The 27,407-nt window shown below is 36.5% G+C and overlaps 1 protein-coding gene across 28 annotated transcripts in view; it reads left to right on the plus strand.

Moving 5' to 3' along the window:
• Positions 1–27,407, plus strand: part of SYNE1 (spectrin repeat containing nuclear envelope protein 1) — a 302,466-nt gene that overhangs the window by 203,188 nt on the left and 71,871 nt on the right. For 18 of the 28 annotated variants that reach the window (XM_040553823.1, XM_040553826.1, XM_040553827.1 and 15 more), the window contains 16 exons: positions 2,657–2,824; positions 3,636–3,797; positions 5,873–6,067; positions 7,779–7,952; positions 9,861–10,052; positions 13,582–13,716; positions 14,345–14,451; positions 15,860–16,010; positions 18,304–18,441; positions 18,603–18,761; positions 19,463–19,672; positions 21,151–21,252; positions 22,797–22,916; positions 24,771–24,971; positions 25,652–25,825; positions 26,221–26,352. In XM_040553823.1, coding sequence (XP_040409757.1) covers positions 2,657–2,824; positions 3,636–3,797; positions 5,873–6,067; positions 7,779–7,952; positions 9,861–10,052; positions 13,582–13,716; positions 14,345–14,451; positions 15,860–16,010; positions 18,304–18,441; positions 18,603–18,761; positions 19,463–19,672; positions 21,151–21,252; positions 22,797–22,916; positions 24,771–24,971; positions 25,652–25,825; positions 26,221–26,352 — 2,520 coding nt within the window. The remainder of the gene's footprint in view (positions 1–2,656; positions 2,825–3,635; positions 3,798–5,872; positions 6,068–7,778; positions 7,953–9,860; positions 10,053–13,581; positions 13,717–14,344; positions 14,452–15,859; positions 16,011–18,303; positions 18,442–18,602; positions 18,762–19,462; positions 19,673–21,150; positions 21,253–22,796; positions 22,917–24,770; positions 24,972–25,651; positions 25,826–26,220; positions 26,353–27,407) is intronic. The other 10 variants (XM_040553820.1, XM_040553834.1, XM_040553830.1 and 7 more) reach the window with 3 other exon arrangements.

Raw genomic sequence — 27,407 nt, forward strand, 5'->3', positions numbered from 1 at the left:
ACTCCTCTGAAAAAAAGTCTGGAGAGTGAGGGAAGGGTGGAGAGAGACACAGCTAAAAAAGATTTTAAGAATCTTATCACAACTCTTAAAAGGCTGAATGATTCCATGGTGTATAATATTTCAGCAATTAGTAACAGTGTTTTAATGGAGTTTATTCTGATAAAAATCAGGGGCTTTACCTGTGCTACAATAGTGAATGAGAATCCCTTGAAGCTAACATTTCTCACATTTACCCAAAAATATAGGTGATTAAAATTTAGCACATCTTTTAAAACTGGTTTTCCAGATATATAATGTACAGCAATTGAATTGAAAAAAGCTGAAGTTGTTAGCATAAAACCTTGGAGGCCACAGCTGATCCTGTGATTCAAGTCTTCATCACTGGATCACTGTAAAACATCTTTCTCTCTCCTTGTACACAGACTACTTCATAATCGTTCTTTCTCCTTCCATTATGAAAACTCATCTATGTTGCACCAGCCCCTCTTAAATACAAATCCTTGAAATTTAAACTCATCCTTTGCTCCTACATCCTAACAATGAAGCTTGAGTACTGTTCATTGACTAATTTTCCTAAAAAAAGGGCATGAGGCTTTGGGTCCTGAATAGGGGAAAGTCATCAGTAAGAACATCTGGATTCACATTGTCAGCATAAAAACCCTTCTGAAAAGAAACTGTCATGTTGTATACTCCAAAAAGTAGTTGCAGTGATGGGCAAAGGGGTTACTTTTCCCTCTCTGTAAGAACAAGCCGTTTATTCTACAAACTGTGATTAAGGAGTCTCAGAAGCACAGGCTGTTTTTTTGTTTGTTCATAGAGAAGACTAGCTGGGGACTGTGCAGTAGCTGCAGACAAGACAAATTGAGAAGTTCCCTGCACTGCTGTCATTTTTCTCCATGACATGGAAAGATCACTTGTGGTCAGAGCCAAAAATTCAGAAATCAAAGTCCTGAATACTGTGTTAAGCTGTTACATGTCACCTGTTGACTCCCAGACACTATAAATGCCTTCATCTTGTAATTTCCCAATATTAAGAGGTATCTCATTTAACAGATCTGGACAGTTTGAAATTCTGTCCATTCGTGGGTCTTCTGTTTCTATGGAGAGACTTTTTCAGGGATCCTCAGTAAAGATTCATGATCCAGCTGTCTATAAAATACAGTAATGGCAGTTTCCTACCTTTAAAAATACTGGTAACAACCTGTGAACAGGCACCTTAATTGTTAAAATGTCCATCTAGGAACCAGATAACCTGAGCTCATCTCTTCATTTTCTTGAGGGAGTGAAAAAACATACCTGTGCAGCTGCTGGGTGATGGGCTGTTTTCTGTGGCAGGTGGGCATTCTGTGCTTCCTAGATTGAGTTAGTGGCTTGATTTCTACACTGTTCTTCCAGAGCTTCTTTGGTTTTGTTCACATATGCTATTAAATAACATTGAAATAGCACTGGGAAATGAAGAGTCTGCTTCAAATTTGTATCCTTTTGCAAGTATTCTAAATTCCCACATGTAGAGGAGTGAGATAATATGGCACTTGCATCAGTACTTCATTACAACAAAATGCATTTGTTTGAAATTAATTTTTTTAAACCCATAACATCCTTTGGTAACACTGGATTACTGTCTTCTTTGGATCTCACTAATTCCTTAGGCCCTTATTTATCAAGCCATACTTTTCTGTATAATTTTCTATGAACTCCATTTTAAAAAAATTCCCATTAACTAATAAAATGAAGATCAGTAAAGATTAGACAAGAAATATTATAATGGCCGTGAATTCTCCAAAGGATAACACACTGGGCACATAAAGTAGGCCTGTATTTTATTTAATTATTTTTAAGGCTTATCTTGCAAATACTACTTCCGAAAATGAGGTCACAAAAAGATCTGTAGTGGTAGCATATGACGTCTTGGTCCCAGTGTCTTGTTGCAACAGTTGAAGAAATAGCCAAACACTAAACACACGAGTTCTGATGGGAAATATTTCTGCCTTCAATTTTTCAGTGGTAACTTGAACACTTGCCCATTTTCCTTAGTACTTCTGGTCCCTCTGCCGACTGACTTTCATGAGTGAGTCAACAGTACCTGTTTGTTTGAAGACCAATGCTTAATATTCTTTCTTACCTCATTGACTAGTCCTTTGGCATATTCGATTTCAGTTCTTCTGTTGTCTTCTCTATGCTAATAGAGATAATACTCATTAGAGTGATATTCTTTGCCACTTACAATACCCACAACACACTGGGTTGTGATGGGCTTTCCCCATTTATAGCTGTGTTGCTAGAATGTTGTTCCAAATTTGAGCACTCCCCTCACAGACTTTCCATGTCTGTCCACAGTTGCATCTTGAGCCTCCTTGCTAATATCCATCCAAACAGATACTGTTGACATGGAAAAAAAAAAAAAAAAGGATCCACAATTTTCATCATATTAAAGCTCCAAACCATACTCAGTGTATTACTTTTAAATATTTATTTACTTTGTTGTTCAGGGATTGCTTGGTTCTTTTGGCTTTGTGGCTTGGTGGTGGTTTTTTTTGTTGTTTTGGTTTGGTTTGTTTGTTTTTAACAGACATATGCAATGGATCAGTATGTGGGGGGATATTCTTATATATTATCTTTTATTTTGAAAGTGCAATAATGTGCTTCGTGCTTGTAGGACATTGCTTATTACCAAGCCTTATCTGCTGAACAGTTGCAAACAGAAGCTGCTAAAATTCAACCCAGTACTTCAGCCACCCAGGAGTTTTATGAACCAGGCTTAGAATCAGCTGCTAGTGCCAAATTGGATGATTTGCAGCGTTCCTGGGAAACACTGAAGAATGTGGTATGTCTTCATCTGGAGGGTTTAAAACAATCCGCTAGCTTGTAAGGAATAAAATGCAATTAACCTGCTTGGCTAGTATTCTTCTCTGAAGTTCTTGGCTCTCTGGGGGCAACAAGAATTGTCTGTTGCAGTATTATATTGCATTATCTTTGTTCGTTGAAAGCCCGTGCAGGATGGACACCTATTAAGAAAAAAAGAAGTCATTTGTGCTGATAGTTGCCTTCAGAAATATTAGCTATTGTAAGACAATATTCCATAACCTAACATGGAATTCAATTCGTACCAGAAATGTTGGTAAAAAAGGCCCAAGCATCCAGTTCCTCCAAATACTGAGTCAGCTTAACACACTTCTGCATAGTAGTGTAGCATAGTCATTCAGTGATGTATCAAAAAGGCTACAGATTTTATTACATACAATATATTTTAATTCTTTGCAAAGGCACAGCAGCTATTATGGGGTATTAAGAACTATGCCTCTATCAAACTGTGTGCATGTACATGATTGAGTGTATAAAATCTGTAATAATTAATGAGAATGTCCATAGTTTATCCCTGAATAGTAAAGTGTTTTTTTTGTGTTTTTGTTTGTTTGTTTGTTTGTTTTTTCCAGTCACAGAACATAGAATTTGATTGATGATGTTTAAACATACAAATAATTTTAATATGGCTGTTTTGATTTCTAATTTATACTTTTGAAAAACGATGTTGCAAGTTTTTGGTTTTTGTCTTGTAAGCCTGGGGATGTATGAAGCAGAAAAACATTCAAATCCTGTATCAGGGGTTAGAACTTATATCTTCTATTCCTCATCAGATAAGTGAAAAACAGCGCACCCTTTATGAAGCTCTTGAACGTCAACAGAAGTATCAGGACACACTCCAGTCTATATCCAGTAAAATGGAGACCACTGAGTTCAAACTGAATGAGAGTCTGGAACCAGCCAAGAGTCCAGAGAGCCAGATGGCTGAACATCAGGTAAAAACTTTTACATAAGAAATAAAGGGAGGCCATGCATTACCTCTGTATCTTTAGTTCCCTTTGTTGTTAGATAGCAGTGTTCTTTTTGGTTGGATGACTCAACAATATGCAGTAGCTGTATTATCTATGTTAACTGTACGTCTTGCCTTTCTGGACTTCCCACTCTTCTAAAGATGATGTAACAGGGATTCTTTAAAGGAAAAAAAAATGAAAAAAAAAGGTAAGAATATATAATGTTTGTCCAACCAAAATTTTCAGCAAAATCTTTTGTCAAAGATTGTGTTCAATGACGCCTACATATACTGGTTTTCAACATTAGTGCTATTAGCAATATATGCTAGTACATTTATAGAGAGAGACTATATGTAATGTTCCCAGTTTTACTAAGATCATCACTAATACTGATGCATTGTAAATTGATCTAAATACACTTTTTGCCTTGTTAAACAAAACAGGCAAACCAAAGCACGCAAAAAATTCCCTCCCAAGTGAAGTCTTGAGAAATTATGCTCTTAACAATAAGAGAATATAGTAACTCTTTGAGGTAAAATGATGCAATTATATTCACCAGGAAGCTTTTCCTTTTCAGGTTATTAATGTCAGTACTACAGACAAAGAATTAAAATAGAATATTATGTTGAACTTTACTATATCAACCCTGATGCTAGAGGAAAAGGTTATCCATTTCTAACTCATTTTGACACTGGATACTCAGTGTCAAGCAAATAAAATGTCTGCATCAAATGTCTGCACAAAAATACAAATGGATTATTTCCCTGGCAGATGTTTATCTTCAGAATGTAAAGAACCCAGAAGAAGGCTTTCAGAGAGGTAACACTATCTTTCTGTCATCCATGTAGGCTGGAGGAAGATGCAACCAACACAGGTCTCGAACATTGTTACATGTATAATGGCAACACTGAGCCATTTCAAAATTGGTTTGAACTCATTAATTACAAAAAAGTGTGGACTAGGCTTCTCAACTTGATTCATTTTATTTTCTTTTTCATTATGCTTGCAATGAAAATATAAGCTCAGATGTTTGGTTTGGTATGTTTTGCAGTTTTTACCTTCAAATAATTACAGATACAGAATTTCACCAATATATACTAAGGAAAATCATGATGTAAAATATCTGATGTTACATGCTGGTTTTACTTGCAAATTTCTTTATCGGAGAACACATTAATGTGACAAAGGGCCAACATGTTACAAAAGACTTACAAAAATAGTACATTGAATGAGAAACACTTCTGTCATTATCAGTCAATGGACACTTGTTTAAATTGCACTCAGGACATTCTCTTGCTCCAGATGCTGAAAATTTGAGTCAGTACAATACTCAAATGCAGAATACAGCTGCAGGTTTGTCTAAATAGCTCTTTATCAAGAAACCAACCAGACATAACCAAGTTGTAATCACAGTTGTAAGCACTCTAACTGATAACTTGAAACAGTTTGATAGGGCCAGTCTCACTTCAGTAAGAACTCTGACTTGCAAAGGATAACATCTGGCTTTTGCAGCAACGTGTTGTCTTGTGTATCCAATGCATATGTACTCTCAGAAATGAAAGTAAAGTGCTTGCTCTAAGAGATTAATAATGCAACATCATTAGGTATCTGTCTTGGAAACTGATTTACAGGCTAAGAATTACAGTAGAAATGTCTTTCACACCATGGAATTATTCTCTGGATGTTTGTATTTATTGTTATATGTTCTTTGTCCAGTTAGTAAATTTCTTCCTGGAAATTAACTCATGCCCCTGGTTCTCTTTCTCTCATCGCTTACTGACTCATTCATTCATTATCCTTACATTGTCTACTAGAATACCCTCTGGAAAGTTTTCTGGAAGAACAAAACTGTATGTATAATATTTCCAACAAGTTTCCTTCTTGTGATACATTTGAAACTCAAGATGAGGAATGAAATCCAGCAGTGATGCATTACATTGTTGTATTCCTCATGCTTCTTTGGAACAGTCACATTGACTTTTGTATTAAGGATATACACCCTTAGATACTTTCTTCTCTCTGATAGATGAACTAGTTTCTCTGCTCTCATTTCTAAATAGGCTTTGATGGATGAGATTCTAATGTTACAAGAAGAAATCACTGAGCTTCAGACATCATTAGCACAGGAGCTGGTTTCAGAATCACGGGATGCAGAAGCTGCTGATCAGCTGGCGTTGCAGTCCACTCTCACAGTCTTGGCAGAGCGAATGGCCACAATTCGAATGAAGGCATCAGGAAAACGACAGCTATTAGAGGTACCAAAAAAACTCTAGAAATTAGTCTTTTGTATTGCATTCCAGATTTTGAGAGCCATTTTTGGCACAGCTGTACTTTGAAGTTCTTAATTACTAGTGAATACTTCTAATTGAAATAAGTCATTTTCATTTCTGCTCATTTCTCACAATTCCTTTCCCTAAAATATTATTGTTCTTCCCTAGCCAGCCCCTCCTCATAAAGAAACTAGACAGAATCTGGAAACACATTGTGCATATGTTTATTTTTTATTTAATATCCTCGTTGACATTTTCTCAATAGGTGCCTTATTTTCTTGGTATTCCTTGTCCTCCACAGAAGAAGTTATGGAGTGCATTTATTAAAAGTAGTTTGCAAGTATTAAAAGCAGTTATCTGCAGTAAAACTGAAACTTTTGAGGAGTCATCTGTCCAAACTGGGAAACAAGAGAAGGGGGAAAGTTCAAACCAAGAAATAATTCCTCTTCCAAACTGTTGCCTTGTTGCCTCTGTTCATCTTCCGAGTGATTTGCATGCACACTTTTATAATGGAAGTTGGACTCTTTTATTTCTTTGTCTACCAACTTTACCAAAAATCCTTTAACATGAAGGTGATTTAAAAAAAAAAAAAAATCAATTACATATAGGAATATTTATGTGTATAACGCAGCAGGTATGTATGAGAAAATGCATTCATCCTAAAGCTAGCTACAATCCGGCTACTTTGAATGCTGATTTACTGCTGTAATTCTGAGAACACCAACAGTGAACTCATAAGCACATCAACTGCTGCTTTTATAATTTCAAACATAAATTGGTTCTAGGAGACTGTGTGAGGATTTGCTCTGTGGATTTACCTGGGCTACAGAGGAGTCCCAGGGTGTATCATCTCCTGTGCAGTCACCTGAGGCAGTGAACACATCCTTAGAAAATAGAAGTTATACTAAAAAAAAAACAAAAACAAAAAAAAAAACACTAAATTTTTCCCTCTCAGAAGAAAAATGGTCTTTACCTAAAATTATGGAGCTCAAAATAGAATAAGGATCTTGCTGTTTGTAGTTTGAGCTCCCTACAGGATCTTCTTGATGGCACTTAGGAGAAGATGCTAACTAATAAGATAAAGCATGAGTCAGGGATCCTCTGAGAGGCTGAACAAGGTAGACAGCTATTCAGTGTTCTGTCTACCCACGGTGGTTACACCAGAGGCTCATCAGTACCTTGCTGGGACCTTGAAGTACACTCTCATGTCTCTCATGAGAGATGCTAAGACTATCTAACAGCCTGCTGCTGCCAAAGAAGGCAAGGCTGCTCTCCTTTCCCTGTGGTCCACTCCCACCTCTGTGTTACCCATGCATCTTTCTCCCTAAGTAAACCGTTCTGTGATAGTTAAGCAAACTGAATCAGGGTCGGGGAGGGTGATGGTGGGACCCAAAGGAGAGCAGCAAAAGGAGGCAGAAAAGGCCTCACCTTCAGGAGGTTCTAACAGTGGACATCTACTTAAGTAAGTAAAAATAGTAACTTAACTGAAACAGAATTCAGTTACCAAGAAAAGATGTTCATTAATTGAAAGCAATAATATATTGTAAAGTTTTCAAACTTATGAAAGAAAATGCTTATCATGGCTTAAAGAATACTATATAGAAGCAATGAGAAACAGAGAGAAGGGACAAAAAAAATAACTACTATGGTGTACGGCTTTTAAAAAGTAAAATATCATTGTAATTTATACCTCTAGGAAAAACTGAGTGAGCAGCTGGAAGAACAGCGGCAAGAGCAGGCTCTTCAAAGGTACCGCTGTGAAGCTGATGAGCTTGACCACTGGCTGCTCAATACCCGTGCTACACTGGACACTGCTCTGGTTACTGTTGAGGAACCTATGGATATGGAAGCTCAGCTGGTGGACTGCCAGGTAAAATTATCAGTCTGGTAGCATTTAGATGAAGAGGGAGGGCATAACTTTATCCAAATAAAGAGGTAAATACGGAGCATTAATATTAAGACCATTACTGAGTGGAATGAGCCAGCATATTAACGGGGAAAATTTTTCTGAGATCCTTAGGAACGTTTGGTTAGCTCCATCAATGATTTGTGAAATTAAAGACTTTTTTCCATTTCTTATTAAAGACTGCACAGTGATTTAAGAAGCACATATAAACATAACAGCAGAAAACCAACAAAACCTGATTGCAAGAATGTTTGAAGCTCTACAACTTTGAGGGGTTGTTTGTTTTGCTTTAAAAGCCATGTATTTGCCTGTACTTGCTGTTTTTACCTCACACAAGCTGTTGTGGAACAGCTCACTTGATATATATGAAAACACCTGCACTGTACTTTCCTACTCCTCCTTTTCCAGCTGAAGAACACTGTCCCACTAGCAGTGGTAACTGGGACAGTGCTGTGTTTTCTTTAGGAGTAATTCCTACCTAGGTTCCAAATTTAAGGTTTAGTCATCAGCAGTTATTAATTTTATGATTTTAATATTAATCAACACAGAATACCAAAACATCTGAGGAAAAACATTTTTTTCTGCAATAGGAGTAATTGCATATACTTTTATTAAAAAGGCTTTTATTAAAAACTCATCTAAGTTTACAAGTTAGTGCTTTTTCTCCATTTTTAAAGGACAGTTTAGAACTGTGTGATCATTATGATTAAAATGATAAGACCAAAAAAAAAAAAAGGCAAATTTAGGACTTAGGACTCCTTTTCATACTATATAACAAGGAACTCAACTAATTTGGGATAAATGGGAGTCAAGTTTCACACAAGTCTGATGAATTAAAATGGGTATATAACAACATTTAGTTATATTTCCACCTTCTGACGTTGCTTCACTATTGGAATTTTCAGTCCACTCAGTCTCAGATGTTTTTTCACTGTTTCATCCTTGACAGCCATATTGTTGCATATAAACCCTGTGAACTTGAACAAAGGAATATTTTTTAAAAATATAATCTCCAGGGAACTCAAAACTAAAAAGAACAATTAACTCTGTGGATGAGTTAATACTGCTATTCTTTAGCTAGTTCTTAAAAACTTAATGCAGTAAGTTTTTTAAGAAGTCCCATAGTTTTTCCACATTTTCGAGACTCTGCCCATCTCATCCTGCACACATTCCTTCAAAGGGCAATATTTGTAAGCTTGTACTTGACAGTGGCTATGGAAATAAAAACTGATATTAGGCTAGGATTTTCAGCAAGAATACTATGAGCTTTAAATTAGGAAAATCAAAATATGCACCACGTTAATGGAACGTCAGGAAAGTAGCTCTTGAGAATAAACATGCCAGAGATTTGTCACTTTAAGTCTTTCTTTAGACTAAAGAGGATTATACAGAAATCCTTAAGTCCATCATGAACCAATCAGAAAGAGCAAATAGCAAGAAGAGAAGCTTATCAATTTAGTCAGAGCAACACACAGGTAGAACGGATTCTACTAAACGTACATGGAAGAAGAGGAAAGAAGTATCTCCATCTGTGTGTGCTCTATTTCTTGTCATTATGGATGTCAATCTAGCATCTTAGCCACACTTACAATTAATGCGAAAATAAATAACATCTCATCTACAACAAATCCTTTGTTTCAAATAATTCATCAAATTCCTATTTTGAAAAAAAGGTTGTAAACAGAAATTACACATGCAAATGCCTGTGAGCATATTCATTAGGACTTTGAAAGGGACTGGAAAGCAAAGCAATGAAAAACTGGCTCGCTGTTAGCTTGGCAACGGGTGAGGTATGCCACAGGTCTCCTTGCCAGAAAACGTGACAGATGCTGGAAAATGTATGAATTTGCTTCTTTGTTTTTGCTGCTGCAGAACATGCTGGTTGAAATAGAGCAAAAGGTGGTGGCCTTATCAGAGCTGTCTGTGCACAACGAGAACTTGCTTATGGAAGGGAAGGCTCACACCAAGGACGAGGCAGAGCAGCTGGCTGTGAAGCTCAGGACACTGAAGGGCAGTCTTCTGGAGCTGCAGAAAGTGCTACATGACAAACAGATCAACATTCAGGTAAGTGGCTCTCTGTAATTGGCTTCACAGTGGGCAGGAGTTTGGGAGATTTCATAGCAGTGTTATGCAACTGGGCAAAGGAGTAAAAATATTCTACTGTTTTAGATTGAGCTATTCATCTTTAATTAGTAAATGGATTTACGCTCAAAAATAAAGAACTGCTGAGCAAGCTTTAGTTTATCATTTCAAGCACCACTTCGTGGTGAAACTATCTGCACTGAACCTCACTATCTGCATGAAAGGACAATAATAAAGTAGTTAGATAATTAACTTTGAATATATTATGTTCCTGTTCACAGTCCCTGTAGATTACATGTGCTCTGGGGCAGGATTCCTCCCTGCAACAGAAGAACAATCCTAAACATGTGCTTCCATTCATAGTGTGCACAACATAACGTATAGCATCAAACTAATTAAATATTTTTTAAATATGGCTAATAGCGGCATCATTACACTAAACAAAATATTATATAGACATAGACACATTTAACATCAGTCTTGTTCTAGGTTTCTATTCCTAGCAGCACTGGTCTGCTTACTATAACTAGTTAATTTTATATAACACTTGTTTTAGTCACTCTTTATGTTAAATTAGCATGTAGAGAACTGAATATACACAAGAAACCCAGCTGTGTAATGTGACTGACTAGTTTTGAATTTGCTTCCTCTGCTGTGACATACCGCTTTCCCCTTCCTTTTCTTTTACTTCTTCCCTGGGCTTTGTTGTGTAAATTAAACATGATAAACTTCAAAGATTTCTGGCTTGTAATGCAGATTAAACTCTACTGAGAGGTTAGCTTGAAAAGTCACTTAATGTGCTAAGAACTATTTTTAGCCCAGAGCAATTGGATAACTATAAAGTATGACATAACTTCACCAAAAACAAACAAACAAAAATAAAAGGTGGGAGGGGTGGGGGACAGGAAGGGGGAACCCTAGGTATTTATTGCTATTGCATCTAAGATTGAGGCAATATGCAAAATGTTTCATATTTTGGCCCAAGACCAATGTCTGTTTTGAAGGAGAAAAAGAAGCTGTTTGCCCCAATCTTTCTTTAATATCCTTCTTACATATATTGGGCAAATGAAAAGTGTTACCAATAGCATGTGAGCATATGATTCTGATATATTAATCTGATATATTCTGATAATAATAATTATTATTGTTATTATATAGTCAAAATTCTGATATACTAAGTACAATTATATTAGCCTTTGCTGCTGCATTTTAAAATATGTCTGCAGCATTTTAAAATATGATGGTGTGATTTAATTTACGTAAACTTTTAAAGCAGAATTTTTGGATGTTTTTTCTAATATCTAAAATAATAAAATAATTTCAAGTTGTATAATAAGACTAATTTAGGATACTACATGCAGGAAAGACTATAAATTGCAAGCAGTTTTTGGACTTCACCTGTGGATTGTGGAAGAAAATAAGTTTAGGCAGTGAAACAGCTACCTTTTCAAAAGAGAAGTCCATATCAGAAGAGGATATTTAACTAAATGTTAAAATAATTTCTCAGTCAGCTAGAATATATATTGCAAATTCTATCTTTATGAATTCATGCCCATCATGTTACAATGCCTTTATTCCAAACAATCAGGTAAAAAGAGTTTCTTATAGACTGAGGCTCAGAACATCAGATGGCCAAACTAACTCTAACCCCTGCCATTAACACTGAAAAACATTACATGCTAACAGCACTGTAGCTCATGCATGTGAGAAACACGCTTCTCTCCAGGTGTATTATAAACTTGTAATTGCCCAGAGACACAGACAAACCTGCACCCATGAAATGTACCCAAGTTGCACTGCAAGACAAAGAGCATTGTAAATACAGACCTATATTTTCTTTCAAGCAGTATTTCATCATGTCTGCTATTCCTGTGGCAAAAGGCTTTTTTACAGCCAGTGTGAGATTCTGTAATTTCTTTGGGCAATTTTAGCTTTCTTTCTAACTGCATCTGTCATTAATGATCTGGAAAAAAGTCATAAGGAGACCAAGTCCATTATTAATAAAATAAAACACTGAAAATAATCAGAAACATGCTAGGATCTTGAGTATTCCAGATTACATTGATTTCAAATGAAGCATATTACAAGCACTTTGAAAAATATACAAAACATTGCCTTGTACTGTTATCTTCTAAGATCTGTAATTTAGGTGCAAAAAAAATAGAGTCCTTATAAAACAAAAATGTAAAACTGATTTTGTATTAAAGATAGTGCTTTCCTTTTTATTCCAAAGGGAGGTGGGGCGGGGGGAGGGGGACAGAGTGTGGACACGACAGACAATAACAACTTTAGTCTTCAGTTCTACAAAAATAATGTGACTGATACAACTTTGTACAATGTAGAGTTCCTTTGACAGATCCATTCTATCACCATTTTCATCTGGGATTTTCTAATTATTTCTGTGCAGCAGTGGATACTCCCCAGGAAAGACAGCATCAAACATTCATTTCCCTGTCTGCTTAAAGGAAAACTATTATAGTTCTCTCAGGCAGAATTCAAATGAAAACACAATTATATGTATTTTGTGATTGGAGAATGATAAAAGTTGGTTCACAAATAGTTATGGTCTAAAAAGTATGTACAACAGCATATTTGCAAAACCTCATTGCATCCACAAAAGCCATAAACACTTTTAAACCCCTTACTACTGTAGGAACTGCAGGACTACCATTTGTCTTAATGTAACTGCAGTATTTTAGCTTCTAAACCTTCTTCCCAGAATAAGGGAACTTCTTCACTCCAAATCGAAGTGAAATCAAGCAATCTGCACAAATGTAATGAAAAACTAGAGATCATTCTCTAAAGGAATCTGCAAGCTGAACTGCTATTTTCCCTAGGGCATATAGGAAATATACGGATTTCTATTTTTTAGAATTTACAAAAAAGGTTGCCTTTTTTCTCCTTTAAAAAAATGGATCCTCTTTGTTTCTCTATTTCTCGGGTAATATTTTCTTTCCCTAATCTGATATCCTGTATATGCTGTTGTTTACACTCCAACCACAAGTTTTTGTAGAAACTTGTTCCTAGGAAACACAGATAGAGTACTTATTTATAAAAAAATAAAAAATTGACCAGAATGAGAAACAACTTTCTCTCTTTTTTAAGTAGACAACAACAACAACAAAAAACTTTAATTAGACAAAAACCTGACAGAAAAAATCCATTGATTCCCTGCATTCCCAGATAGAGCTTCATCTTCCATTACAGACCAATTCTGTTTTCTAGGAGAGGCAAAACTGTCTTTAGGAGTATGTCAGTCCCTGGTCTCTTGATCTCTGGTCTCAGATTCTAAAAATTGAGTGTGGAGCTGTGTGTTTATTTTTTAGAGATGCTTTCTTGCTAGTAACCGAAAACCGGCAAAAGTCAGAAGTCTGAAATCATAGCTCACTTCAGAATTTATGTGAGCCAGCAACTTGAAAAGTAGAAGATGGAAGTATGTGTAATGTAGGGACTTGCCAGCTCCCTAGCAATATAAGAAATTTTGTAAATTTTTTATTTTTTTCTCTTAAAGCAGGGATCACTACAAGAAAAGGAGGAGAACAATCTGGACTTGGTTTCTTCACAAAGTCCCAGCGTCCAAGAATGGCTGGCACAAGCAAGAACTACTCGCTCACAGCAGCAACAGAGCACTCTACAGCAACAGAAAGTTGGTGTTTTACATTTTTTTACTCCCATTTTTAGATTATGTTTAACACTATAGCTGAGCCATTCTAGTTAGTTTTTCCTCTGAAATCTTCATTTTTATACTTTTTGTTGCCCAGTGTTCCCATAATCGTGCATCTGAGTTCACTGGTTTTTGTCTGTAACAGCAAGGAAGACTAGACTTCCTGGGAGACTATGGTCAACTCATTTAGTCACTCTGTACTTCTGTTGTGCATCAGTAAAATGAAATTGGATGAACCATCTGAGTTGCTGTAAGGAAATGATGCTCAAAATAGTAATCAATACTATCTTTATAGAAGCAAAAGATACACACATTTCAAGGTATATTGTTTTGCATGATACTCAGACATCTTCACTGGGTTAGATTCCAGGAACTATACTGCATTAGTCAATTAGTTCAACATTCCACTTCAGTTTATGTACCCGATTTTTCTGTCTCCCTGGGTGGAGATTTTGCACTGTTTTTGGTGCTCAAGTAAGCCATATCAGAAATAGTTTAGCTGTCTTTGCTTAATATAGGTATATCTATCCAGAGCAAAAACATTGTTTCAGGTTTGTCTTTTTGTTGTTATTGTTATTATTGTTGTTTTTGTTGTAAATTGCTGTGTCAGGAGCTGGAACAAGAGCTAGAAGAGCAGAAGAATCTGCTGCGGTCAGTAGCATGCCGTGGAGAAGAAATCCTAACACAGCAAGGTGCTCCAGAAAGCCTAAGTATAAGGTATGCTTAGATGTGTTCTTCTGTGAAGTTAAATTCTTTGACCATATGCCTTGTCATCTCTATGTTTACATCCTTGTTCCACACATGCTCCTCTAAATTTTTGTTTTGTTGTTTTTATACAGCACCTAGGGTACTGCAGTTCTGGTTTGTAGTTACAGAGTTTAACATATATATATATATTTTATATAGTAACAAATTGTTTTGTGCTTATAGATTCAGAAATTCATTTTATTCATATTACCATGCATCATTCTAAAATTGCAAACTAGTAGGATTCATTAGACAAACAGTGGATCATTACTATAGTTTTCTGGTCCAGCATTTGTGTGTGAATCATAGCTGAAATCTATTTAAAGCATTATAGTCTACTGTTGTAATCAGATCCTCCCAGATGAGATACTCATTGCTTAATTTCATTTTTCCCACAGTTAGTGAATGTTTCTCTTTTTGTAGCCCTGTGTGTTTTGAATTTCATCTCTGGTCTAAATTTCCATGTACACTTACCCATTTGGGGGAAGTAATCTTCTTTAAAACCCATAGCTCTGGCTGGGAGAGAGTTCTGCTTTAGAGAAGGTGGAAGAAAATAGCTTCCTACTGCCAATGCAGACCTTCAGGGACCAGCAAGGGCCAGGTCTGGGGAAGAGGAAATCAGAATGGACATTGTCAGTTTCAGAATCAAGGAGCTGTCAACCCTTCAGTTGAAATACTTCCTCTATATTTCAGCACCAAAGTCTAGAACATGAAGGTGATTCATGGGACAGGAGAACCAAGATTTATGCATAGAGAATTCACTGTTTTCCTCAGCATTTGTGTTAATTCAATGTGTTTTCTTCTTATAATGTTAGAAAGTACTCAACTTGTATCTACCTCTGTCTGAGGTTTCCCTCCATGACAGGTTATACTATATGAAAAAAAAAATCAGAAAATGAATAGTTTAATTAACTGTTTACCATATTACCGTTTTACATACAAAAACTGTTTCATATGTAAATTTATACGCTTGTCCTGTATTGAAATATCCAAGTATGTCTGGCATGTCAAGAGAGGAGGGGAGGAAGGAACCAGATAAATTTTTTTTGTTATTTCATGCTTTGAAGTAAAGCTTGTTTAAATGTTGCATTCCTATGTGATATAGTTTTAGTCTGTTTTGGGAGTTCTGACTTATTCAGGGTACTCACAATTCTAACAGCATGTTAGAAAGTGCATTTTATCTCATCGGACAAGATCAATTACTGTTACAAGCAAGCCTTGTCTTACTACCAGGAATAAATAAATAAATAACAAGGAAAAGCTTTAAAAAGTAGCACTTAACTTTAACATATAATTTCCTGATTGAAAAAGGAAATAAACACATTATGGTATTATAATTTTTGTTTTTGTTTAAACTTTATGTATTTTCCCATTACAGCAAGAAGCCTGATACACTCTCTGAAGAATTGGGCTTGGAAGGCGAGAAACCATCATCTGAAGAGCAGCTGAAGCTGAAATGGGAAAGCCTGAACCATGAGTTCAACAACAAGCAGAGGCTTCTCCAGAAAGCTTTAGAACAAGAACAGCTGGTAGCTAATTTTAATTTCTCTATGTGTTTTCTCTGTCAAAGGAGTTATCACAACACAAAATACAGTATGTGCATAGCAAATGAATTAAGCTGATGTTATAAATGCAAAGAATATGGAGAATTTTCTTTTTCTGACATTTTAAAAAAATATATAAATGCTGGTGCTAGCATTGCTCCTGTTTGAAGTAATTCAAATTGCACTACTATTCAGGTGAATAAGCTAGAAAGAAAAGAAGGATTAGACAAAATTTTGATCTACTCATGTAATTCAGGATGATTCTGTAACAAATTGTCTCTCTGAAATTGACCTCTGGTGACAGCTTAGAGAATCATAGAATTATAGTATCATATAATGGACTTGGGTTGGAAAGGACCTTAAAGATCATTTAGTTCCAACACCCCTGCCATGTCACCCACCAGATCAGGTTTCCCAGGGCCCCATCCAACCTGACCTTTAACACTTCCAGGGATAAGCCATCCACAACTCTTTGGGAAACCTGTTTCAGTGCCTCACCACCCTCTGAGTGAAGAATTTATTCCTAATGTCTAATCTAAATCTAACCTCTTTTAGTTTAAAACCATTCCCATTTGTCCTAGCATTACCTGCCTGAGTTGCTCTCCGTCTTTTTTATAACCCTCCTTTAAGGTTGCAGTGGGGTCTTCCCAGAGCCTTCTCTTCTCTAGGCTGAACATCCCCAAATCTCTGTCTTTCTTCATGGGAGAGGTGCCCCAGCCCTGGGATCAACTTCATTGCCCTCCTCTGGGACCCACTCTAACACTTCCACATCTTTCTTGTGCTGGTGGTTGCATGCAGTACTCCTACTGGGGCTTCAAGAGGGCAGAGCAGAGGGGGACAGTAACTTCCCTCCATTTGCTGGCCACTCCTCTGTTGATGCAGCCCAGCATACAGTTGGCCTTCTGGCCAACTCTCAATGACTTCTTCATTTAGTCTGTACTCATATCTGGGAGTGCGCTGGCCCAGATGCAGGACCTTGCATTTTGCCTTGTTGAACCTCATTAGGTTCACATGGGCCCACTTCTCAAGCTTGTCCAGGTCCCTTTGGGAGGGCATTCCTTCCTTCTGTTGTATCATATCAACTGCACCACTCAGCTTGGTGTCACCTGCAAACTTGTTGAGGATACACTTCAGTGCACTGTCTATGTCATTGATAAAGATATTAAACAACACTAGTCCCAAGGCAGATCCCTGAGAGACACGACTCATCACTGTTTTCCACCTGGACATAAAGCAGTTGACCACAACTCTCTAGCTGTAGCCATCCAGCTAATTCCTTATCCACCAAATAGCCCACCATTCAGATCCATATCTCTCCAATTTAGAGATAAGGATGCTGTGTAGGACCATGTTAAAGGCTTTACAGAAGTCCAGGCAGAAAACATCAGTCAGTCTTCCCTTGTTGACTAATGCAGTCACTCTATCATAGAAGGCCACCAGATTGGTCAGGCATGATTTGCCCTTGGTGAAGCCATGCTGGCTTTCTCACATCACTTCCTTGTCTTGCATGTGCCTTGACATTGCTTCCAGGAGGATCTGTTCCATGATCACGCACAGAGATGAGACTCACCAGTCTGTAGTTCCCCGGGTCCTCCTTTCTACCCTTTTTAAAAATGGGAGTGATGTTTCCCTTTTTCCAGTGATCAGGGACTTCGCCTGACTGCCATGACTTTTCAAATATGGTGGAGAGAGGCTTGACAACTCAATCAGCCTGTTCCCTGAGGACCCAGGGATGCATGTCATTGGACCCCATAGACTTTTACTTGTTCAGTTTCATTAGGTGGTCTTGAACCTGCTCTTTGCTTACAGTGTGAGGGACTTTGGTCCCCCAGCCCCTGCCTAGAGCTTATCAGTTAAATTGTGAGTATGTGACAAAGAAGCAAATGATTTCAATCATGGAATTTTTACTGCAAGGAACAGATTCATCAACTAAACTAGGAATAGTCCAAGACCTATATTACTGTACATCTTCTATTTTATTATCAGTAGACCCGGACCCACTATTCTTTATATCACACAGTATTAAATTCAGCTTTCAAAGTTCTAAATATCTTGTACTCATTCAACAGTATACATAGCTATATGGTGGGTTCTTTTAAGTGCAGTTATTTATTTTACACTTGAAGTGAACCTCCTGTTGAGCAATCTTCTATACAAGAACATTTATAACAGAATAGTTGTGGAAGGGCCATAAGCATTACTTGGTGTAGTAGAACTTGTATAGCTGAATTTTGTGCCCTATATTGTAGAAGCACTGTAATTACTATTTATCTCTCAGCAGCTTTATCACAGACCAAACAGACTGATTTCTGGACTACCTTTGTATAAAGCAGAAGGACAGGATGAGGATAAATCATCATCAGTGTCACCAGTACTGGTTGAATTGAATCAGGCCTTTGAAGATGTGTCATCTGAGGTAACATTTAAATCATCTTTACTCTGATTTTCATCAGAGGCACATTTACAATGCAAACTCTTCTAGTTCCCACCAGGAAATCCTGTCCTTTCCCTAACATTAGATGTTAGAGAGAGTATCTTGTACTTCTGCTCTGGACTTTTTTGGTTTTTTTGGCCCAGGCTGGACAGGCAGAGAAGGAGAGACTACATCTAGAACAGAAGCTATATGATGGAGTCGCAGCTACCTCCTTATGGCTAGATGGTGTGGAAGAACGGGTATTTGTTACTACATCTCTGCTACCAGAGGAGGAAACAGAAATATACCTCTCCAAACAAGAGGTAAGGAATCCATGAATAGGACTGTCTTTAAATTGACAGTAAGGCTACATTTTATATAGTGGTTTAGAAAGAAAATTTTAGAATCATCTTTAAGTAACATGTCACTGTCATAGTCCTCTATGTAACTGCAGTACACTGCTACTTGTAGAAATAACTTTACTGAGCATGTAGACAATGTTTTAGAAAACAGAATCTGACCAAAATTTCACCTAGTCAGAAGAGAATTAAACACAGACTCTTTCTTCTGTTTAATTTCTTTGCTTAGTATTAGCAAACACCACCCTGTTGAAACTGAAATGAAGCAAACAAGGGAGAGGAAAGCTCTGGGTTATAGAAACAGTACAAACTCATGAATGTGAAAGAACATTGAGAGAGGAAGAAAAGCTTTTTCATGCAGCGGTTGACATAAGGCAGCAGCTACATGTATTTCTGCTTCCTGAACCCCTTATTCAGCGGGAGGGATCATTTGGGCAGGTTAATCCTTGTTATAGGACATGTTCCTCAGAGTATTTGGTTTTTATTTTTATTTTTATTTTTTTGACTGTCAGAAATTATAGTTGCATAACTTTGCCTAATGTCTGTTTCTTAACAATGTAAAAAAGTCACTAAATCATTGCAGAATGGGCAATAGTTATGACAATATGTTTGCCTGCTTTCTAGAATGTCTAATTGTCACTTTGTTTTGTTTTCTACAAAATCAGTCTCTTGCAAAAGAAATCAAAGAGATAACAGAAGAAATGGATAAGAACAAGAATTTATTTACTCAGACATTTCCAGAGAATCGTGATAACAAGGATGTTATAGAAGACACTTTGGATTGTCTCCTGGGAAGACTGACTTTACTGGAGTCAGTAGTAAACCAGAGATGTCACCAGATGAAAGACAGGCTCCAGCAAATAGTGACTTTCAAGGTATGATGTCCATCTGAAGGAATTAACAGTGTGACATGTAAAATGGTGATATAAAGGATCTGACTCTCAATTATAATTTTTTGTATTAACTCAAGAGAATAGGTTTTCACAGGTTTTTATTGAAAATTAAATTCTCTCTTAGGCTATGAAACTTGGCACGTAAATCACTTTCCAAAATTTAAACTCCCTGCTAGAAGACCTATGTTTCATGACATTATTATAGAAGGGATCATCCATCCAATACCTTCTCACTCTGTTGGCATTACAATAAATAGAATTTCTTGACTACTGACCTGAAAGGAGAAAAAGCAACTTTAAAGTTCCACTCCACATGTTTTGTGATTTCATAAATGATAGAGTGCACTGTTTTCATTATCTGAGATGAAGTAGAAAACAGTATTGATTCCCACCTTTCTGAACACTGTTAGGCCATCCCATTCTTCTGTGAGAACTCATATCTCAAGGCATATTCACTCATATTGAGTGAAGCTGAAAAAAAGAAGAGAATGGGAGGAACGTTCACATTTGAAATCTCTTCAGAGTTCAGAAATATTTTCAGATCTTACTTGATCTCTCCTATTCTTATAATAAAAAGCCTCCAGTATTGTTTTGGAAAAAAATAAAAAATAGATTCCTGGATTCCTGGTGTCATTAGTTTAGGAACATCATTTCACAGGTGTTAATATATGATTTGTTTCCAAACTCCATAGACTTTCGTCTGTAATAGGCAGGGAAAAAGATTGTCAATAACAGACCTTTCTTTTTTGAAGAAAGGAGACAAGTTGATTAGACTCCTATGTATTACTGTCATACCACAGAGATTTAGTATTTAAAAGAATTACTGCATAAAAAACTCAATAATGCACACCTTCATAATGGTGAAAGTCTTAGAAAAATGTGCTGATTATTTTCTATTTTACCAATATTGGGAGTTTGTTTGTGATGAATGCATGGCAAAAATAAATAAATAAATAAATAAATAATAATAATAGTGACTTGGCAAAAGTTATAATGTATAGTTGGTCTTGTAATGTGTGGAAGATTTGTTTACTACATTGTTTTATTTACTGAAGTTAGTAATGAATACAACTTGTCTTAAAAAAAAATAAATATAGCTTATCTACAAGTGTATGTGATTGAATAAACTACAGAAGAGTAACATTTTTGTTAGATAAAGCTAACTGATCTTTGGTTATTAATTATCGAATTGGAAGGGAAAAGCAGAAGTGTATTCATAGGTCTTGTTTTAAATAGGAGTTGCTTTAACTTTCTGCTCATTTATATCCAGTTATGCACTTTCAGCAATGTTGCATGTTTTGCATTGGATAATTATGACACTTCCAGTTTTGAATAGATCATATTCCTTAGTGCTAACATTTCAGCATTGTAATGCTTTAAACTTTTGGGAACATAAGGTATTTTTTGGTTGCTTTGTGCAGAGATTTTCTATATTTTTTTGTCGTTTTTGTCTCCTATAGAATGATCTGAAGCTCCTGTTTACATCACTGGCTGATAACAAATATTTGGTTCTACAGAAACTAGCAGAGGCAGCTGAGAAACCAGAAACAGAACAAATGCAGGTATTAACAACTGTCTATTATTTGACAAAATAAATAAGATGTAAAGTTTCCCTTCAAGGTATAAATGAATTCTAGAGAACAGTTGCTTTGTATGATCTAAACTGGTTATGCATACACTATTTTCTGCCAATTTGAAAAAAAAAAGTCTAAAGTTATTTTAAAATTGTTGGGTTCGTGTACTTTATTAAAAACTAAAGACACTTTCTTTGTCACTGCTGTATAGCGGCATCTTGACTCTTATTTAATTTAAGACAATAATTGTGTTTTTGTTTTGTTTTAATCAGGAATTGCCTGATGAATAATTAGTTAAAAACATGACAAAATATATTCTGTTTCCTTGTTTCTGTTTTGCCAACAATGAGATAATTAAATGAAGTATGCTAAGGGTTATTTTCCACAGAGGCTTCTCATTACCCAAGAGCTTCTGTTGTCTGGTACCAGCAGGGGACTAGGAGGAAAAGACTTATCCTTCAGCTAAACAAAAGTATTGAGTCTTTTATATTTGATAATCAAATTAAAAAAAAAATTAAGTCTCATATATAAATAAGAGAGGTAGCACTCTCTCTTTCTTTCCTATTGTCCATGATGTGAAAGATTGTTTAAAATTAATTTCTATATGACTAATATACCTATCAAATAGGGAAATATAGAATCATAGAATATCCTGAGTTGGAAGGGACCCACAAGGATCATCGATTCCAACTCCTGGCAGGTCTACCCAAAAATTCAGACCGTATGACTAAGAGCATAGTCCAAACACCTCTTAAACTCCGACAGGCTTGGTGCCATGATCACATCTCTGGGGAGTCTGTTCCAGTGTATAACAGCGCTCTTGGTGAAGAACCTTTTCCTGATATCCAGCCTGAACCTCCCATGTCACAGCTTGACAACGTTCAACAACATGCTAACAAAAGAAAATTAATTCATTAATTATCACCTGTGTATCCTTGCAAAGATCAATCTATATGCTTAAGTTGTAGCTTTCCAAGTGTAAAAGAAGATGTACAGTTCCTTTTCCTTGACTGTAATATTGCCCCTATTCTGGTCCTCTAAATGAACTGCACAAAGCTCTTTTACTATCATGCATGTTTTTTTGCTATGATGGTTGTTTGCTTGGTACTCAGCTATCACAGGAATAAATACTACTACAAAGAATGTTCTAAGGTGGTGTTAGAACAACTAAAAGTCCTTTTATGCCTGTTCTATGTAATTAATAGCATGGAACTTCACAGCAAGGTTTTGTATAAAATAGTGTATGATACTAAAACAGCTTACAATTTAAAAAAGAAAAAATGTATTTCATTTTAAAAAACAAGCTGTGCTCTCCCAACTTTGAGTTTTTCTTTATAGTATTCTTAAAATCCTATCCTATAGTATAGAATTTTTTCTTTATAGTATCCTTTAAAGTTCCATCATATCAGATTCATCCTATGAAGAGGACTGATAAAAACTTCAGGCAGAAAAATGGAATAAAATATTAATGTACGACAGTTACAGTTTTGTTATTAAACCTTCAAATTAAATGATTTAATTTTCAAATACAGGTCATACTGCAGGCAGAAGAAGGTTTGAAAGAACTAGATGCTGGAATCAATGAATTAAAAAAGCGCGTAGAGAAGCTGCAAATTGACCAGCCTGCTGTGCAAGAGCTATCTAAGCTCCAGGTAAGGTTCATAAGTTCTACCCTAGAGCTGGCTAGTGATATGAAAGGTGTTAGTATGCTCCTTTTTGTTGTTCATAAGGCAGTTTAGGAAAGCATATTTTAAAGCATTTCAGTGAGTACAATAGATTGAAAGCTTTCTCCCTCATTCATTTACTATTTCTACTTTAGATTATTCAAATTGTCTAACTTCTCTATTAGTAGCATCCATTATAGAAACACACAAAAAGATGTTTCAAGTCCCTGTTCAAATGGATGAAGTTAAACATGTAGACATAAATGCTTGTTGAAAACTGACCCCTGTTCTCACCGCTGTCTCATGATTTGGGGTTTAACTCACATCAGTAATTTTAAAAGTAAAGCTGGGGGAAGAGGCAGATGGGGGTGGGTAGGGTATAGAAAGCCTAAGTATGACCTGAAACTGGAAATGTTCGACTTTCACTAAAATACTAAACTTAAAATAGTGCTAAACTTAATAATGCTAAACTTAAAAACTTTCTCATGTTCCTGCACACATGGTTTTGAACACACCTAAGTGGTAGGACTCCCTGAAATATATATGTAGGGTAAATTGATCCAGAACTTTTCTAAGGCTGTTGAATCTTATTTGTGAGCAGTTTGTTGCTGAGGTAGGGTGGTGAAAGATGAAAAGAAGGTTTATGACTGAATTTTACTCTTTATAATGATGTAATAATAATCTTGAAAAAAAGAAAATAGATGAATATGGAACATAAACTTAAGCCAGCAAAACAGTAATCTCAATTAAAAATGAATGACAAAGATTTTGTGTAAAAGGCATCTTTATTTCACTTTTTTATCATTTTGTTCCAAGAGCCCCGTTTTTTGGTGTTTTTTTTTTTTTTAATTGTCATTTTATGTCTACATATTCCTCTCCCCTTTACCTCAATTTAAAAAAAAAAAAAAAAAAAAAAAAAAAAAGCCTTCCCTTTGCTTTTGTACATTTATGTTTCTCACAATTGTCTCTAGAGCTGGGAGAGACAGCTGCAGTCCAGTGGGTACTTTGCTGTAGCACTGGCTGGTCTTAAGAGGTATTTTGTTTTGGATGCCATGTCTTCAATAAGATGAGACAAGTCTTTGCCCATCAAAAGTCTGGGCTTATCCTCACAATTAGATATATGTTCTGAGAATATAATTCTTAAGACCAAAACAAGCAAAGAGTCCTGCTCAAATGAAGAAAAACATCTGTAGGTTGCTCTCACTTCTGTGGTTGATGTATACAAGTTGAGGAATAGCTATGGGAGCTGATGAAGTTCTTTCAGCTGGCTCATTTTGAATTTGACAGTACAGGCATGCTGAAATATATACTTTTTTTTTTTTTTTAGTATATACTTTTGTTGCTAAGAATAAGCTGATATGGCATAGATCTGGGGTTTAACTCTAAACTCTGACTGTTCTGAGGCAGCAAATGGAGATAAACCTGGCTTCAAGATGCCTGTATCCTGTAGCCGTGATGGAATCAGTCCAACCTGTTGCAATATAAGAAGCAAAACATAAACAGCATCTTCAGTGTCCAACAGCCACATAGTAGTCTGTTTTTTGATGACTTAAGTGCAGTTACCCTACTCCTTTGCTGCTTAAAGCCAGTCTTAGGGATTCTGCTAATTTTGTTCCCAAACACATACACCAGAAATAGTTACAGGTGCTACTTATCTTTCCTCTCTTTAAATGCTGAGTTATTAGTTTATCAGTTAAGTCAGTATATCTGCATAGTTTTTTTGAGTTGAGAATATATATTATTATGCTATCATTGGGCGGAATACACTGACAGTTAAAGTAGCTGTTAGGTAGATATGTAAGGTGGAAATAAGGATCACCATTGCTGCTTTTTTATCCCAAGGATATGTATGATGAAATGATGAAGATCATTGGATCCAGACGGAGTGACCTGAACCAGAACCTGGCTCTTAAGAGACAGTATGAACGGGCTTTGCAGGACCTGGCTGACCTGGTAGAAACAGGCCAAGAAAAGATGGTTGGTGACCAGAAAATGATTGTTGCTTCTAAGGAAGAGGTTCAGTTGCTACTTGACAAACATAAGGTAAGAATCAGTGATGTATTCAGGACTAATCGCAACTGTAAGATTGTATACGACAAATTGCTAACCTTGCATTCATGAATGAATGTTCAGGACCTTTTCTGAATGGTGAGTCAGTGTTAAATCAAGATATATTAAAATTACTCTTTTTTAAATCGTAATCAACAAACTATTTTGACTGAATGACTTTCAAATGCAGTATTGCAGGTAAACCCAGGTGGGTGATAATTGCTTCACCATTTTAACAGCAAGTTCCTATTATTGGGCTGTTATGCTACCTAGCAATTTCTTCCATTGCTCCATTTTTTTCTAATGGAAATTTAAGTTTGCTAATAACACCCATAAAATATAGAAAGACCATGTACAGCAAGTCCACAGTTTCATATTTGGCATAACTTTTAGGTAGTTTATATCTGATTTAAGCTATATTTGTTTATGGAATGAGAGGGTAGAATTTGCATGTAAAGGATGACCTCTTTCTTTAAAAAGGCTATTGTCCTTTTTATATTGTGTAATGGATTTTGTGAAATGTTGGTGGAAGGAAAAGCTTACCTATTTCTATGTCTGCAGATACTTGATTGTACTGCTATTGTCTTAAGTTACTGTTTTAGTGGTAGTGAATTATTTAACAATTGCACTTTCCCTTTTCTATTCTCCTCCTCCCCCACATCCAAACTTCTCAGGAATATTTTCAGGGGCTGGAGTCTCACATGATCCTTACGGAAACACTCTTTAGAAAGATGAGTAGCTTTACCCTCTTGAAGGAAACTCAGTCTCATTCAGAGCTAATGACACAAGCTTCAGCTGTATTAAAGCTGGCCCATAAACGAGGTGTGAAGCTGGAATACATTCTAGAGGTGAGGATCTCTGTGTTATTTTCTGTATGTCTATTGTAATCAACAACCAGGATATCCTACAATGTTGATTTCCTGGACAAAATTGGATGTCAGTCCTGTTTTTCATACACACAAGAGACCAAGGGACAGCATGTAACCTTTGTTTTGGGAACTTCAGGTGACATCAATTCTGTTCCTCTAAATTTGAAAGAGCTACTTAGCTTGACATGACAAGTGTGTTCTGACCAAAAGCTGGGTTTGATGCAGAGATGGTGTCTTACTGTAGATTCACAGGACATTTGTACTGCTATTTATGTACATTTACAACAGTACAACTATAGCATTTTACTCCGGAATAAAATGTCTAGACACCCAGGTCAATAATCACTGTATGCGTGGATAATTTCTGTTTGTAGACCTGGATGCATCTGGATGAAGATTACCAGGAACTTACCAGACAGCTGGAGTCTGTTGAAGGTAACATCCCTACTGTTGGTTTGGTGGAAGAGACGGAGGACAAGCTCAGAGATCGGATTGCACTTTTTCAGGTTGGTGCTTTTTAGTCATTCTTGATGGAAAAGTTGGGTGGAAGAGTACCTCTGAAGGTCAAACATGGGAGTCCCTCCTCCCACTTGAAGCAGGACAGTTGTGATGGGCTCGATCAGCCGTAGTTTTGGAAACCTCCAATAACAGAGATCTCACAGCTGAGGTGGGGACCAGTTGCAGTGCTGCACAACCTTCTACTGAAAAGGTTTTCACTGATGTCCGATCTAAACCTTCCAACTTGCAGCTTGTGGCCATTAATCCTTTTTTATATTATGTGCCTCTACTGAGGAGCATTTATCTCCATAATATAGGAACATTTATCTCCATAATATTTTTCATTCTGCTTCAAATAGTTGTAGGTCTTTGTTACACTAGCCTTTAGCCTCCGCTTTCTCAACCTAAAACAAGCATACCTCCCTAATCCTCATTTTAAAGGTCATGTGCTACAGGTCCCTGAACATCTTAACAGCTCTCCACCAGATCCTAACCAGTTTCTTCTTCTTGAATGTAGTGGGAGGTGAAGACAGGTCAAAATTGGATGCACTAGATGAGGACTTATCAGCACACTATAGATGGGGATAATAAAATAACCTAAGTCTGTTGTCCACATTCCTACTAGTATAGGCCAGTGCTGTGGTTTTCCTTATTAATGATGCCATTGTTATATTAGTTGCAAGATTAAAGACAAACTGTTCCCTTCCTAGCCTGTACTTAAAAACAGGGTTATTCTGCCCAAGGTACAGAATTTCTACTTCATTTGAACCTTCTGAGGTTTCTGCTGCCTCCAACCTCAACTTTTATCAAAGTGTCTCTGGACTAAGCCTGCCTTTTTGTGTGTGTATCAATCACTCCACATATATTAGTGTCATCCACAAATTTACTGAGGAACGCTCCATGTCATCATCCATGCCATTAACTAAGATGTTGAAATTATTTGGACTCCAATATCAACAGTCCTTGGAGTACTTGTTCATTACTGTCTACCAGACAGACATCAAGCCTTTGATCATTACTCTTTAAGACCAGCAGTGTAACCCATATAACTGGCCATTTCTCC

This window comes from Cygnus olor, chromosome 3 (assembly GCF_009769625.2).
Source record: "Cygnus olor isolate bCygOlo1 chromosome 3, bCygOlo1.pri.v2, whole genome shotgun sequence".
Taxonomy (NCBI): Eukaryota; Metazoa; Chordata; class Aves; order Anseriformes; family Anatidae; genus Cygnus; species Cygnus olor.